Source organism: Phyllobates terribilis, unplaced genomic scaffold, assembly GCF_046119375.1.
Source record: "Phyllobates terribilis strain yellow unplaced genomic scaffold, ASM4611937v1 Scaffold_4__5_contigs__length_816908805, whole genome shotgun sequence".
NCBI lineage: Eukaryota > Metazoa > Chordata > Amphibia > Anura > Dendrobatidae > Phyllobates > Phyllobates terribilis.
This window is the reverse complement of record NW_027362764.1, coordinates 290,919,529-290,933,300: the sequence shown is the minus strand read 5'-3', so window position 1 is coordinate 290,933,300 and position 13,772 is coordinate 290,919,529. Positions and strand designations below refer to the sequence as shown.

Genomic DNA, 13,772 nt, shown 5'->3' with positions numbered 1-13,772 from the left:
TTTCTTTTCCTGTAACTGTTGCCAATTTTCTGCTTTTTTAGGTTTCGGCAGAAACACCCTAATACACCATTACAGTTCAGGGAGAGGCAATTTTATTTGGAAACTGCTGCAGATTTCTTCAAACAAAAGAAAGTAAAGAAAATGAATGAAATGCTTTCGAAACTTGATGTTGAAGATCAGTTAGTTTTCCTTAGGAACCGAAAATGTTGGGTAGAGGCAGCCGACTTGCTTAAGAGTAAAAATCGCAGTGAAGAAGCTGCGTCTCTGCTGAGAGAACAAGGCATGTTGTTAGAAGCTGCAAACCTTACAACAAGGACTGAATTTCGAGCAGTGTGCCTGCTAGCAGAAGCGCGTCGCATCATGGCAAATGACGAAGACCCCGGGAATGTTCTTTCAGAGTCACTGCAACTTTTATGTGAAACAAATCAATATGCAGAGGCTGCAGAAGCCACATTGCTTCAAGGAGTTTGGGAAAGAGATTTTAAAAAAATCAGAAAGTCATTCTTTAGTTTTAAAAAATCTTCCCATCATGCTGGTGTAGTGGAGGCATTGTTTGAAGCTTCAGTCTGCAGTGAGTCCGAACCATCGCTGCCAACTATGGCATCTGTTGGTCTAGAGTCCATGATAACATTAATAAAAGCTCTTAAGGAGACCAAAAACAATGCTGACCGGGAAGCAGTTAAAACCTGTCTGGAGTTCTATGGTCTTGTACAAACTGATGAACAAAATTGTTCCATTCTTCAACATGAGGGGCCTAGGTTTTCTAATATACAAATAGAGGGGGTTGAGAAAGCCACAGAGCTCAAAGACGTGAAATTGCTGCTGCAAAGACATTTTCTCAAGTGGTTGCTTGACATTTCTGGAAAGATTGTTGCAAATGTCTACCCTGATATATGTTCTCAGTACATTATAGGGCTAGAATGTACAGATGATCAGTGCCAAGATTCGCATCAGCCTTTGCAGCACTATGAATTGAAAAAAATCTTGGAATCTAAAAAATCTTTAATAACCATTTGTGGATTGTTGCTTGATGCAAAGAGCCTTTCAAATGAACATTCTCAAGAGCTTAATGAAATTGTAAACCTTCATGGTTTCAAATACTGCAATTCCCTTTTAAACCTAGTTTTTTCTAAACATTTTCACCTTCGAGTCCTTTCAGAAAATTCAAAAATGTGCAGAGACGTCCTGCTCAAATTTCTAGTGCCAGGGTTGACTATGCTAAAGAGATTTGTTTCTTCACTTTTGGGAGAAGATAAAATGCAAAGAAGGGAGTCTACTGACCTTTGGCTAAAAGTAATGCAGGTCTATAGCCTTCTATCTAAATATCCAGATGGGCTACAGCGTCGTCTTGAAGAAGAGGAAAGACAGTTTGAAAATGAGTTAGAACTCCAGAAGAATAATGATCCACATGGTGAGGGAAGCCGAAGAAAATTTCTAGAGGGCAGATACGGTATGCTAAAGCCTGACGCAATGGATAACACACCAAAAGTGACTCGCATCCATTTCTTTCGCCTTCTACAGACTTCATTACAACAGCTTTATCAATACAGGAACCCAGACAATTGCAAGAGATATTTTTTCAGGTTCATGAATTTGCTGATCAAGAAATGTGTTTTTCCATTGATTCCAAACATTGGAAACACCATGATGTTGCTTGAATTCCAGTTTATGCTCTGCTGTGCTGTACTCATGAGGTTTGAGAAGGATACCAGAGTCTTGCTTCCGAAAAGTTTCCTTTCCATTTTCCACTATTGGGAGTACATGTTTGGAAAAAGAGGTAGCCTGAAAGATACATATTCCATCTTGTGGGAATACAAACCAAAAGATGTTCGGCAACTTACATACCACTTCAGACATCATATTTTATATCTTGCTAAAGTTATTTCTGGTGATGAAAATCAAGAGTTCAATGTCCTTGTAGATGCATTCAATGACATTGATTGCATTTCTTCAGGAGAAGCTGAAAGAACACTAGTATTTTGGTTAGTGCTGATGGTAAATCTTACTGGTGTTGTTCCTGAAAGGGCAAAAACTATGCTTGCAATACATATTCCAGACATCCAGAGTAGGTTGGACTCTTTAACAAATCAATTCCCATTGAAAGTACCCAAAAGGCTAGTTTACATTATCGGTAAGCTTGGCGCCAGCACTAAAAGTGAAGATCTGGTTTCTTTGCTTCAGGAATTGCTGGCAGAGCGTGATGACGAACGTCTGGTAGAATGCTCATGGAGATGGGATATTGCTTATGGTAAAGGACAAGTAAGAGGAATCTTTTTTGACGACAAATTCCGATTTAGTAAGTTTTCTTATGTTCGTCACAGTATGCATGATAATAGAGCTAATTTCATGATGAGTGAGCAAGAGGACTTTGAAGAAGAGAAAATTGATTTGGTGGCAGCTGTTGCTGCTGACAGACAGAAGCAAATTGCTGTCCGGCAGTTACATATTGCATCTCTTGTTGTATACATTAGTATGAAATGGAAAAATACAAGCAGACGCAGGCAAAAATGTCACATGGAGGAAGAATACATTTCAGATTATTTCAAAATTGCAAATGTTGACAAAACTCAGTGTGACTTGTGCGGGGTGAAATTTTTACATATTGGAATCCTCCCTACCCAAGGAGAAATTGAAGAAGACCTGGAAGATGTTTCAAGTCCAGCTGTAGACATTGAAATGCCGAATCTACCAGGAAGAAATGAAGAGTATGAGAATCATATTGTTCTAGAGAGACATAAACAGCAGATGAATTACTACAACAAGTACCTTGACTTTTTCAAACTGGAAGTAGATACCGCAATCTACGATGGAAAGTCTCTTATACAGACTATGGGAGAGACTTCCAGAAACAAATTGACATCAAAAGAGGAATTACACTTGGAAAAAACTAAAATAGAGAACAAAATAAAAGTAATTGTTGATTTGATGGAAAATATCTACGAGAAAAAGACCTGGTCTGAAGGTAAAGTGCCACTATATATCATTTTTAGTTTTTTTTTTATATATATATACTTGTGTGCTTTACCAGATACCAAAATTACTATTTAATATGCCCTGAAGATGCAAGATAATATTATAAATCGGAGGGGCCATGTGTCCACTATGCCTAGATTCTTAACATCTATACTTCTTTTTACTTTTTAATGCCAGCTGGTTCCTCAAATCTCCAGAAATTTCTTCAACCTAACCAATTGTTATTTTCAGAAAATGTAATGAAAAACAAGCAGCTGAGAAAAAATAATTCAAACGAAAGAGTAATTTCAGATAAATTCTTATAACAAGTAATAACTAAGATGCTCCGTAACAACATAAAAATATTTCCGCCTAGAAAACACAAGCCACCCCCAGAATTCTGAGATTTTAGGGCTCTGCTTTATGGCTTCCATTTGTATTATAGCCAAGACACCTATCTGTTTTGAGTTGGATGGATAATAGCGATTTCTAACAAATTGTATTGACATTTTATAGGTTCCATCATGGCAATGGTATTTTTGACAGTAAGAATATCATCTGTGCCATAAAATATTGGAAAGCTTTATGGAGTTCTTGATGAAGTTTTTCAAATTAGTCTGTTTTTATTATGGGCAGTAATTTTTAAGAATATTTGAACCCATTTGCTTACTGCTCCACTTTTAGGTCTTTCTATTTAATTCCCAAATATTTAATTTCACCTTTTGTTGTGATAAAAAGGAATTGGTGCTGTATATATTTAAATGGAATTTGACAGCAGAAGTTTGCTACCTCATCTGAGAGCAGACTGATGTGATGTAGGCAAAGAGAAGCTGAATCCAACGATGTATGTTTAGAGGTGCTGCACCCAGTAAACTGACAGAGTTTTTAGATTTGGCAATACAGCAGAGCTGAGAAAGCTAACCCCGCCCACACCAGACTCTGTATATACAATGTCCATAGACAGTGAGGTGCTTATCACAGGAGTGGTGTCCTGCATGTCGGACTATCATGAACGAGCTGCTGTGTCCCAGCAGTGATAAGCTCCTGGTGCTAGAACAATCATTGTAAGCAAACCAAACCACGAAGCTTGATAATAGAGGCATTGCTGAAATCTGTGTTTTAACCCCTACAGCATGCTGTCTTCAGATTACATAGAAAAAACCTGCTGACAAATTACCTTTAAGTCAAAGCTAAATATTTTCTCTGTTGATACACCTCCTTTTTTACTATTAAGCCCCCGTCTCACATAGCGATATCGCTAGCGATATCGCTGCTGAGTCACGGTTTTGGTGACTCACCAGCGACCTCACCAGCGATGTCGCTGTGTGTGACACTTTGCAACGATCAGGCCCCTGCTGTGAGGTCGCTGATCGTTGCAAAGTGTCCTGGACCATTTTTTGGTCGTTGGCCTCCCGCTGGCCAGCACACATCGCTGTGTGTGACCAGCGGGACCAACGATCTGGCTGGTAACTATGGTAAACATCGGGTTACTAGGGGCACGCGCGCACTTAGTAACCCGCTGTTTACCATGGATACCACTCTGCTACGGTGCACGGAGGCTCCCGCGCACCGTAGCAGAGTGGTATCCATGGTAAACAGCGGGTTACTAGGGGCACACGCGCACTTAGTAACCAGATGTTTACCATAGTTACCAGCCTGCTCCTGCTTGCAGCAGGCTGGTAACGGGAGCAGGACATCGTGGAACGATTCTTTCCACGATATCGCTGCTCCCCTGATCGCTGGTGAGCCTGCCTGTTTGACAGCTCACCAGCGATGTATTAGCGATGCAGCAACGATCCCTGACAGGTCGTATCGTTGTCGGGATCGCTGCTGCATCGCTTAGTGTGACGGGGCCCTTAGGCCACGGCCCTACTGTCAGTGTTTTGGTCAGTATTTTTCTCAGGAGTGGGAGCCAAAATCAGGAGTGGATGATAAATACAGAATTGGTGACTTGTTTCTATTATACCTTTTCTCTGTTCCTCACCTGGTTTTGGCTCCCACTCCTGAGAAAAAATACTGACTAAATATTGATAGCGGGGCCGTGGTATTAAAAGAAAACCCACAAAATACTTTCATCTGTCCATTTTTATAGTTCAATATCCATGAGACCAGAATTATATTGGCCAAACAAATATGGGTTTACTTTTGTTAGTTGAGTGCTTTCATATTAGACACAGGAATATCCGTGTTCTGTTAAGTATTTTTTTTTTTTTATAAAGTTTTTGTTTACAAGAATCGGGACAATATATGTATACTTGGGAGGTTTAACCCCTTCACAACATGTGCCGTACATGTACCATGCAAGTCGGAAGCGGGTGTATGGAGTGGGCTCACGGGGTGCGCTTGCCCTATACTCAACAGGTGATGGCTGTGTCTTCCAGCAAGGACCTGCCTCTAACAATTATTAACCTGTTAAATGACGCTGTCAAACTCTGACAGCGGCATTTAACACGCGCCGGCATATGGGCGCGTCATTCTATGCGCCCATCAGCGAGAACATGACCTGATCGCAGGTGGACGATTGGGTTCCTATGACAGCAGGGGGTTTATTGAAGATCTCCTTGCTTGTTATTACGGAGCTCTTTGAAACCCGGCCACAGACAGGGTGAACCCCCGGCCGCATACCATGATGTTCACAATATGCAGCAATGCTTTGGCATTGATGTATATAGCACAAGCGATCAGATGATCGCAGCTTCAAGTCCCCTAAGGGGACTGACAAGAACAATGAAAAGTAAAAAATAAAAAATGTTTTAAAAATATCTGAAAAAATCAAAACTAAAAGTTCAGAAGTTCAAATCACACACCACTTTTTTTTTCCTCATAAAAAAATAAAATAAAGATGATAAAAAATACACGCGTGGTATCGCTGCTTTCAAATGTTTGATCTATCAAAATATAATATTAATTAACCAATCGGTAAACACCGTAAACAAAAAAAAAAATTCAAGCACGCCAAAATTAAGTTTTTTTTTGTTCGCTGCAACACCACAAAAAATGCTATAACAAGTGATCAAAACTTCGTATCTAACCCAAAATGGTATCAATAAAACGTCTCATGCCGCAAAAAATAAGCCCTCACTCCATTGACCGAAAAATGAAAACGTTACCGGTCTCTGAAAGTGGCGACACAACTGCAAATTTTTTTTTTGCATATCTCTGGGTTTTTTTCACCACTAAAATAATAAAAAAAAACCTGGTCATGTTTGGTATCACAGTGATCGTACTGATGAGCTGAATCATATTGCAAGGTAATTTTTACCACAAAATGTACACTGTAAAAAATAATTCCCAAAAAACAATGTCAGAATTGGATTTGTTTTCACAATTTCTACCCACTTGGAATTTTTTTTCCCATTTTCCAGTAAATTATGTGGTAAACTGAATGGTGTCATTCAAAAGTACAACTCATCCCACAAAAAAACAAGCCCTCATATGTCTGTGGTCAGAAAAAAAAGTTATGGCTCTGGGAAGAAAAGGAGGAAAACACGAAATTGGCCATGTCGTGAAGGAGTTAAGCATAGACTCACTTCTCTGGAGTAAAATGCATAAGATATAAAGTATTGTTATTAATTGTGTGCCAGTTGCTTATTTTGTTTCTATTACATGACTTTACTGCAGCTGAATACTTAATGCAGACAGCCGTGAGTGACCTGACAGCCAGTATTTCTGAAAGCAGCAAGTTACTGGAGAAGTCCAAACAATCAGCCACAAGAACAGAGGGTACTTGTCTGCAGTTTGTGTATAATGTTTCACCTGATACATGTGTACATTGTGTGTATACCGTATTTTACGGACCCCCCCCCCCCAAATTTGGAAGGAAAATGGTGGGTGCGTCTTATGGTCCGAACGTTACTTTACCGGTGGTGATGGAGCGGGGATCTCATGGTCCTCCGGCGGCGGCAGAGGGGAGATACGGCTGGAGCTGGGGTCTGTACCTGTGCTGGAGTAGCTGGTGTCCAGCGGTGAAGCAGAGGAACCGAGGCCTGTGCCGGGCTGTCAGCGGCGTCCGGCGGTGAAGCAGAGGAACCCAGGCCTGTGCCGGGCTGTGAGGTGGCTTCCGGCGATGCGACAGAGCAGTGTGTGCAGCTTCCGGTGGCCGCAGCCATCTTCCTGAGGCCATGATCTATAGGAAAAATGGCCGCCCGAGTCGGCGCATGTTTCGGCGGCCATTTTCCTGTAGATCACGGCCTCCGGAAGATGGCCACCGGAGGCTGCGCATGCTGCTCTGCCAGACGCCGCTCACAGCCCAGCACAGGCCCCGGCTCCTCTGCTTCACCGCCAGACGCCGCTCACAGGTCCAGGCCCCTGCACGCCCAGGTACCTCTGTTTCAGCGCCAGCCACCAGCCACAGCCAGCACAGGCCCCAGACTGGCCACAGCCAGGCACAGGTCTGTACCTGACACCAGCCAGGCTACAGGCCCCACCCAGTGCACAGGCCCTAGTCAGACAACGCAGCCCCTCTTCTCACCTCTTCTGCTGCCGCCGCCGGGTTCCTGAGACAGGGAACGGAGGGGCCTGCGATCCTGCTCCACCACCACCGCAACTCTCAGCTGTTGGAGCACTGGCTTCATGTATCCAGGGTCCGCAGCATTCCTCCACTTCCGCTGGGTCGGTTTCCTGAAGGACCCTGCCTCCTGTGACCCCCGCTCCACCACCCCCCAGGTAAGATATCGTACCTATTCAGACTATAAGACGGACCCCATCTTATAAAAAATATTTTTTATTTTCTATTTTCCACCTCAAAATTTGGTGTGCGTCTTATAGTCCGAAAAATACGGTATATATACTCAAGGGTGTGAAATGGCAAAACATATCTATACAAAAAACAATCTCCTGTTTCTCATTAGAGCTTTATCTGAAAGGTAATCAGTGACATACCAGTAACTCCATGTTCAGAAAGTGTTTTTGCAAATCTAAATAATCTCACCAGCACAATGCATTGTATAAAATCTAACAGAGTTACAGAAGAATCACTGTTTCTGAATATACAGTTAGGTCCAGGAGTGTTTGAACAGTAAAATATAATTTAGCTTTTATACACCAGTAAGATTAATTTGAAACAAAGTCATGAAGTTGTGATTGTTGTGTAGACTAAGGGGTTTTCCAGAAATACTACATCAACCATTTAGAAATTACAGCCATTTTCATATGCTCCCTTCATTTTACCAAATTTGAAAAAAATTGGACAAATGGCCAAAGTCATTTTATGGTCTACTAATGTCCTTTACCTCACTATTTTATGACAAAGTAAAGAGATAATAGGCTCTGGGGATGATTCCAAGTGTTGATTTTGCATATTTTAGCTGTACATGGGAACTCTCCATGTGTGTTCCAGAGAGATGTCTGTGCTACGGTAAAAAAAAGCCAATTGGAGAGACTGGAAAAACTTTAGGAATGGACAAATCAACAATTCTCTGAGTGGCCAGACTTTAAAAGAAATGAAAGTGCTGACAAGTTCCGCAGCACTAAAGTGCATGGAAGAAAGATTAAGTGGACAGTCACAGAATTTTTCCATTAATAAAGACAGACCTCTATAAAAAGTCTCTAGCCAAGTTGAAAACACTACTGAGGAGGTAACTTTCAAGAACAGAAAAACCAGATTGAAAAGGGTGTCTCATTTTCTAAATGGGTAAAATTCCAAAGTGCTTGTAAAAACGAGCAACTTTACAATTTACCTTTTATTAAAAATCCCCTCTGTCCTCAATAATGGAGGATTTTTTTTTAAATTTCATATTTTAGTGTTCGCTGCCAAGATTATTGGCCTATCGGTGGTGGCTGGAGCTTGCAAGCACTGATATGAAGCTAGCAGGGTCGCTACATCCGGCCAGCATTGGTGCCCCTGTGTTTGCCGTTTCTGCAGAGGCAAAGCAGCAAGGGAGAGCGCACATTTTGGACCATTAACATGGTTACGCCACTGATGCAAACTGTCAGTCAGTGGGTCACTGCTCCTGGGAAGCAGTGCTCTTCTGAAGGTTTAACATGAGAAAAAACCTCTATTCTACAAACCATTTCAATGGAAGACTACAGCTGTAAATGTCTTCGTGTAGGAAATTTTGCATCTCGTGTTGTCCATAAGTTATAGACTTTAGGCCTTCATTAGCTGCAAAGGATATGCATCTAATCATTAAAAAATAATAAAGGTAGTAGTGTGGCTAAAACCCCATAGATCTGAAGCATGTCGTCTTTGACATGCAAAGATTCAAAGAAGCAAATTACACTGCTCAAAAAAATAAAGGGAACACTTAAACAACAGAATATAACTCCAAGTGAATCAAACTTCTGTGAAATCAAACTGTCCACTTAGGAAGCAACACTGATTGACAATCAATTTCACATGCTGTTGTGCAAATGGAATAGACAATAGATGGAAATTATTGGCAATTATCAAGACACCCTCAATAAAGGAGTGGTTCTGCAGGTGGGGACCACAGACCACATCTCAGTACCAATGCTTTCTGGCTGATGTTTTGGTCACTTTTGAATGTTGGTTGTGCTTTCACACTCGTGGTAGCATGAGACTGACTCTACAACTCACAGAAGTTGCTCAGATAGTGCAGCTCATCTAAGATGGCACATCAATGCGAGCTGTGGCAAGAAGGTTTGCTGTGTCTGTCAGCGTAGTGTCCAGAGGCTGGAGGCGCTACCAGGAGAAAGGCCAGTACACCAGGAGACGTGGAGGGCAACAACCCAGCAGCAGGACTGCTACCTCCGCCTTTGTGCAAGGAGGAACAGGAGGAGCACTGCCAGAGCCCTGCAAAATGACCTCCAGCAGGCCACAAATATGCATGTGTTTGCACAAACGGTTAGAAATCGACTCCATGAGGGTGGTATGAGGGCCCGACGTCCACAGATGGGGGTTGTGCTCACAGCCCAACACCGTGCAGGACGCTTGCCATTTGCCACAGAACACCAGGATTGGCAAAGTCGCCACTGGCACCCTGTGCTCTTCACAGATGAAAGCAGGTTCACACTGTGCACATGTGACAGACGTGACAGAGTCGGGAGACGCCGTGGAGAGCAATCTGCTGCCTGCAACATCCTTCAGCATGACCGGTTTGGCAGTGGGTCAGTAATAGTGTGGTGTGGCAGTTCTTTGGAGGGCCGCACAGCCCTTCATGTTCTTGCCAGAGGTAGCCTGACTGCCATTAGGTACCGAGATGAGATCTTCAGACCCCTTGTGAGACCATATGCTAGTGCGGTTGGCCCTGGGTTCCTCCTAATGCAGGACAATGCCAGACCTCATGTGGCCGGAGTGTGTCAGCAGTTCCTGCAAGATGAAGGCATTGAAGCTATGGACTGGCCCGCCCGTTCCCAGGACCTGAATCCGATTGAGCACATCTGGGACGTCATGTTTCGCTCCATCCACCAACGTCTCGTTGCACCACAGACTGTCCAGAAGTTGGCGGATGCTTTAGTCCAGGTCTGGGAGGAGATCCCACAGGAGACCATCCGCAACCTCATCAGGAGCATGCCCAGGCGTTGTAGGGAGGTCATACAGGCACGTGGAGGCCACATACAATACTGAGCCTCATTTTGACTTGTTTTAAGGACATTACATCAAAGTTGGATCAACCTGTAGTGTGTTTTCCACTTTAATTTTCGGAGTGACTCCAAATCCAGGCCTCCATTGGTTAATAAATTTGATTTCCATTGATGATTTTTGTGTGATTTTGTTGTCCGCACAATCAATTTTGTACGGTACAAAGTATTCAGTGAGAATATTTCATTCAGATTTAGGATGTGTTATTTTAGTGTTCCCTTTATTTTTTTGAGCAGTGTAGTTGCTCTAGCTTCTTGTATTAAAAGTCGCAATCCTTTTATTTAAACGTCAGTAAAACTTTACAACATGTTGGGTATACTGTTAGCTGGTTAGTTTTAGGTGTTCTCAGCCTCAGCATGCCAAACAGAAACGTGTAGCAATTTTAAATCACATGCGGCCCCTCCCATGTTGTGACACTAAATATGCAAATTACATGGGAAAGACAACAGAAGCGTACACAAATAAAGACTTAAACTTTCACTCACTCCTATGATTTAATCTTTGTAGAAATCTCATATTTAACCTGAGATCCAAAAAGCCTAGAAACAGGAGGAAATTGGAGGAAAGCACTTTGAAGCCAAGAAGCTTTTTGGATCTCACGTTAAATATGAGCTTTTTACAAGGGTTAAATCAAAGGAGTGAGCTGAAGTTTGTTTTCCTAGGTTTATTTGTATGCTTTTGTTGTCTTTCACATGTAATTCATACGTTTTAGCAGTATTGCATCACGACATGGGAGGGGGCTATATTTGCTTTTAAATTGCTGCACATATTTCAGAGATGCTATGATTAGGGTTGTGTACTGGCCTGGTCTAACGTTATCTTGGACATGTCAGATTTTATTATAGGTTAATTAAAGGATTGCATCTTGCTCAATCATAATGGATTAGACTGTATTGTAATTAAATATGCAGTACTTTTCTTTGAACGTAAAGTCACATTTATTTTAAATTTATTTTACATTTACCGCTTCCAGAAATGTCAATCAAATCATCCAATTAAGCTCTATAATTCCAAGTTTAATGTTTATAAATTGCATTTAAAGATATTTTTTTCTTTTCTTTGACTGTTGTCAGGATTTCAAGAGGACTACGAAGTAGACTATGGAGATTTTGATGAGCTTTGCCAAAAAAAACCTAAACGAGCCAAAAGAAAAAACAAGCGACGCTGAGTCTTCAAAAAGACAAACAAAAGAAAAGCTGCACATAGTTAATTCTTGTTTGGTTGTAACTTGTCACTTAGTTGGTTTGTGGATAATGGGCACAATTGTATTACATCTATCGCTGTTTTCCTTTTTTCAATGGACTTTTTTGCTACTTCATTTTACAACTTTGATTAATTGCTTTAAAAAGCTTTCTTTTTTTGCCAATGATGTAGTTAAAAACATGAGTTTTGCCTTTTTCTTTTCAACATGTAGTCTGAGAAAAAAGGCTGATAATGTGAATTAAATTTGACACTATACTATTTCTAGATAATACACTATAGAGATTTTCAAGGTTGTCTTCACCTTCCTTATTCACAAGCCACCCAATTTGACATTCTTTGATTACTTTTCTGTAATAATTTGAGCTAACAATTCTAGACTAGAAAATATTTCCTTCACTTTTCTTCTTTATCAATGTTTCATATTGAGTTTACTGAACTTTTCTACTTCTGTTTGCTTTTAATATATTATGGCCATCATACCAAATATGATTGATAGTTTACATTCCGATTGGTGTTAAAATCTTGTTCTTTTACATTAATGTAAAATTAAGCTTTGAAAGTGTAAAAGGCTGTCACAGTATGTGTGGCATTTTTTTCTTATGGGTAAATCATATATTTTATTTTTTTTAACAAAACAAACTTGCTTGCTGTTACATTTTCCTTTTTTATTTTTTTTACTGATTTCATGACTTTGAAAAGACATATTAAGAATTAGCGCTGAATTGCAAATTCACTAAAATTATCATTAGGTTTTTTATTGTCTGTTCTGTTCATAATCCTTCATTAAAGGACTTTTTTTTTAGGCCAAAATTATGCACAGGCTGTTTCTCCAGCGCTGCAATGCCTTATGGTCATTATTTTCAAAACGGCAGCAATGACATCCCATCTGCAACACGTGATCCCTACAGCCAATCGTTGGCCTCAGCAGTGATGCAGTGGAAGACCTCACGAGACCACTGAGGCCAGTGACTGACTGCGTTGGTAATGTCTTGTAGACGGGACATCATCGCTGCACCCTGTAAATAGCAGAAAGGTGGTGGTGGAGTCACAGGAGCTTCAATAGATGGATAAGGCGGAGTTCACGTTTCCAGTAGTCATGTGTTTGAAAAGATTTTAGTAAACAAAAACTGAATAAGTTTCAATGGGAAGAAGTACAGGCACCTTTGAAACAGATCCATTCACATTGACTTCAATTATTCAACAATCCAGTTGCCATCCATTTTATTAGCCAAATAAACATCTTTGTTGCAGCTAAAAATCAGATTGCTGCTGGATTTTAGCCACATGGAACACACATATGGACCTTTATGTTCCCATTCAAATGAATTGATCTGGTACTGAATCATTTTATTTCCATTTTTGTATTTTCAAAAAGAATGCAAAACCATAAATACTGTATTTGTGAACTCTATCTAATGGTTATTTTCCAACATGACCTGTCTGTAGATCAATTTAGCTTGAAAACAGACAACCAGTTTAATGAACATTAGCTTAACCCATGGTAAAACATGAAGAAATATTAAGTATGTTAGTTTGATGGAATTTTATAGATTGTTTAAATTATGTTTCCATTTATACCATTAATAATTGACTTGTTACATATTTTAATTTGTCTACTGCGGGAAATTTGGGACACTGATCACTGTTCTGTCTGATGCTTTTAAGTTAAATGTAATGTTGAAGCGAGCAATTTGCCAATAAAAGTGTAGTTTATTCATGTACTTTAAATTGAGTTTTACATGTAATTGAAATTTGTTGCTGTATGTTTACAGTATTAATATACTTGTAAGCAAGTAAAAGATTGATTGTCCATGTTGTATTACTTTTTCAATAAGATCCCTTTTTCTTTCTACCATTTGCAGATTTTTTTAAATAAGGCTTTTTATTGTAAAATGTTTTATGGATGTGATTTATTTACATTCACAAGTTAAATGGATTCAATTACAAATATACTATATATATTGTATGTACACAGCATTTCCCCGACTAGTATCTCTGTAACATTCTAGTTGTAGATTCTAGTAAAAGTATAAATAGGTACAGAACAACCTGCAACACAATAATAATATCTGCT

At 40.3% G+C, this 13,772-nt stretch overlaps 1 protein-coding gene across 2 annotated transcripts in view; it reads left to right on the top strand.

The window, feature by feature from the left end:
* The window catches only part of TRANK1 (tetratricopeptide repeat and ankyrin repeat containing 1), a 101,104-nt gene extending 87,536 nt beyond the window's left edge, over positions 1-13,568 (top strand). The window contains exons 22-24 of one of the 2 annotated variants that reach the window (XM_073678297.1): positions 42-2,962; positions 6,574-6,675; positions 11,569-13,568. In XM_073678297.1, the coding sequence (XP_073534398.1) occupies positions 42-2,962; positions 6,574-6,675; positions 11,569-11,663 (3,118 nt within the window). In that variant the 3' untranslated portion in view covers positions 11,664-13,568. The remainder of the gene's footprint in view (positions 1-41; positions 2,963-6,573; positions 6,676-11,568) is intronic. The other variant, XM_073678296.1, reaches the window with a different exon arrangement.
* The last annotated feature ends 204 nt before the right edge of the window (positions 13,569-13,772 follow it).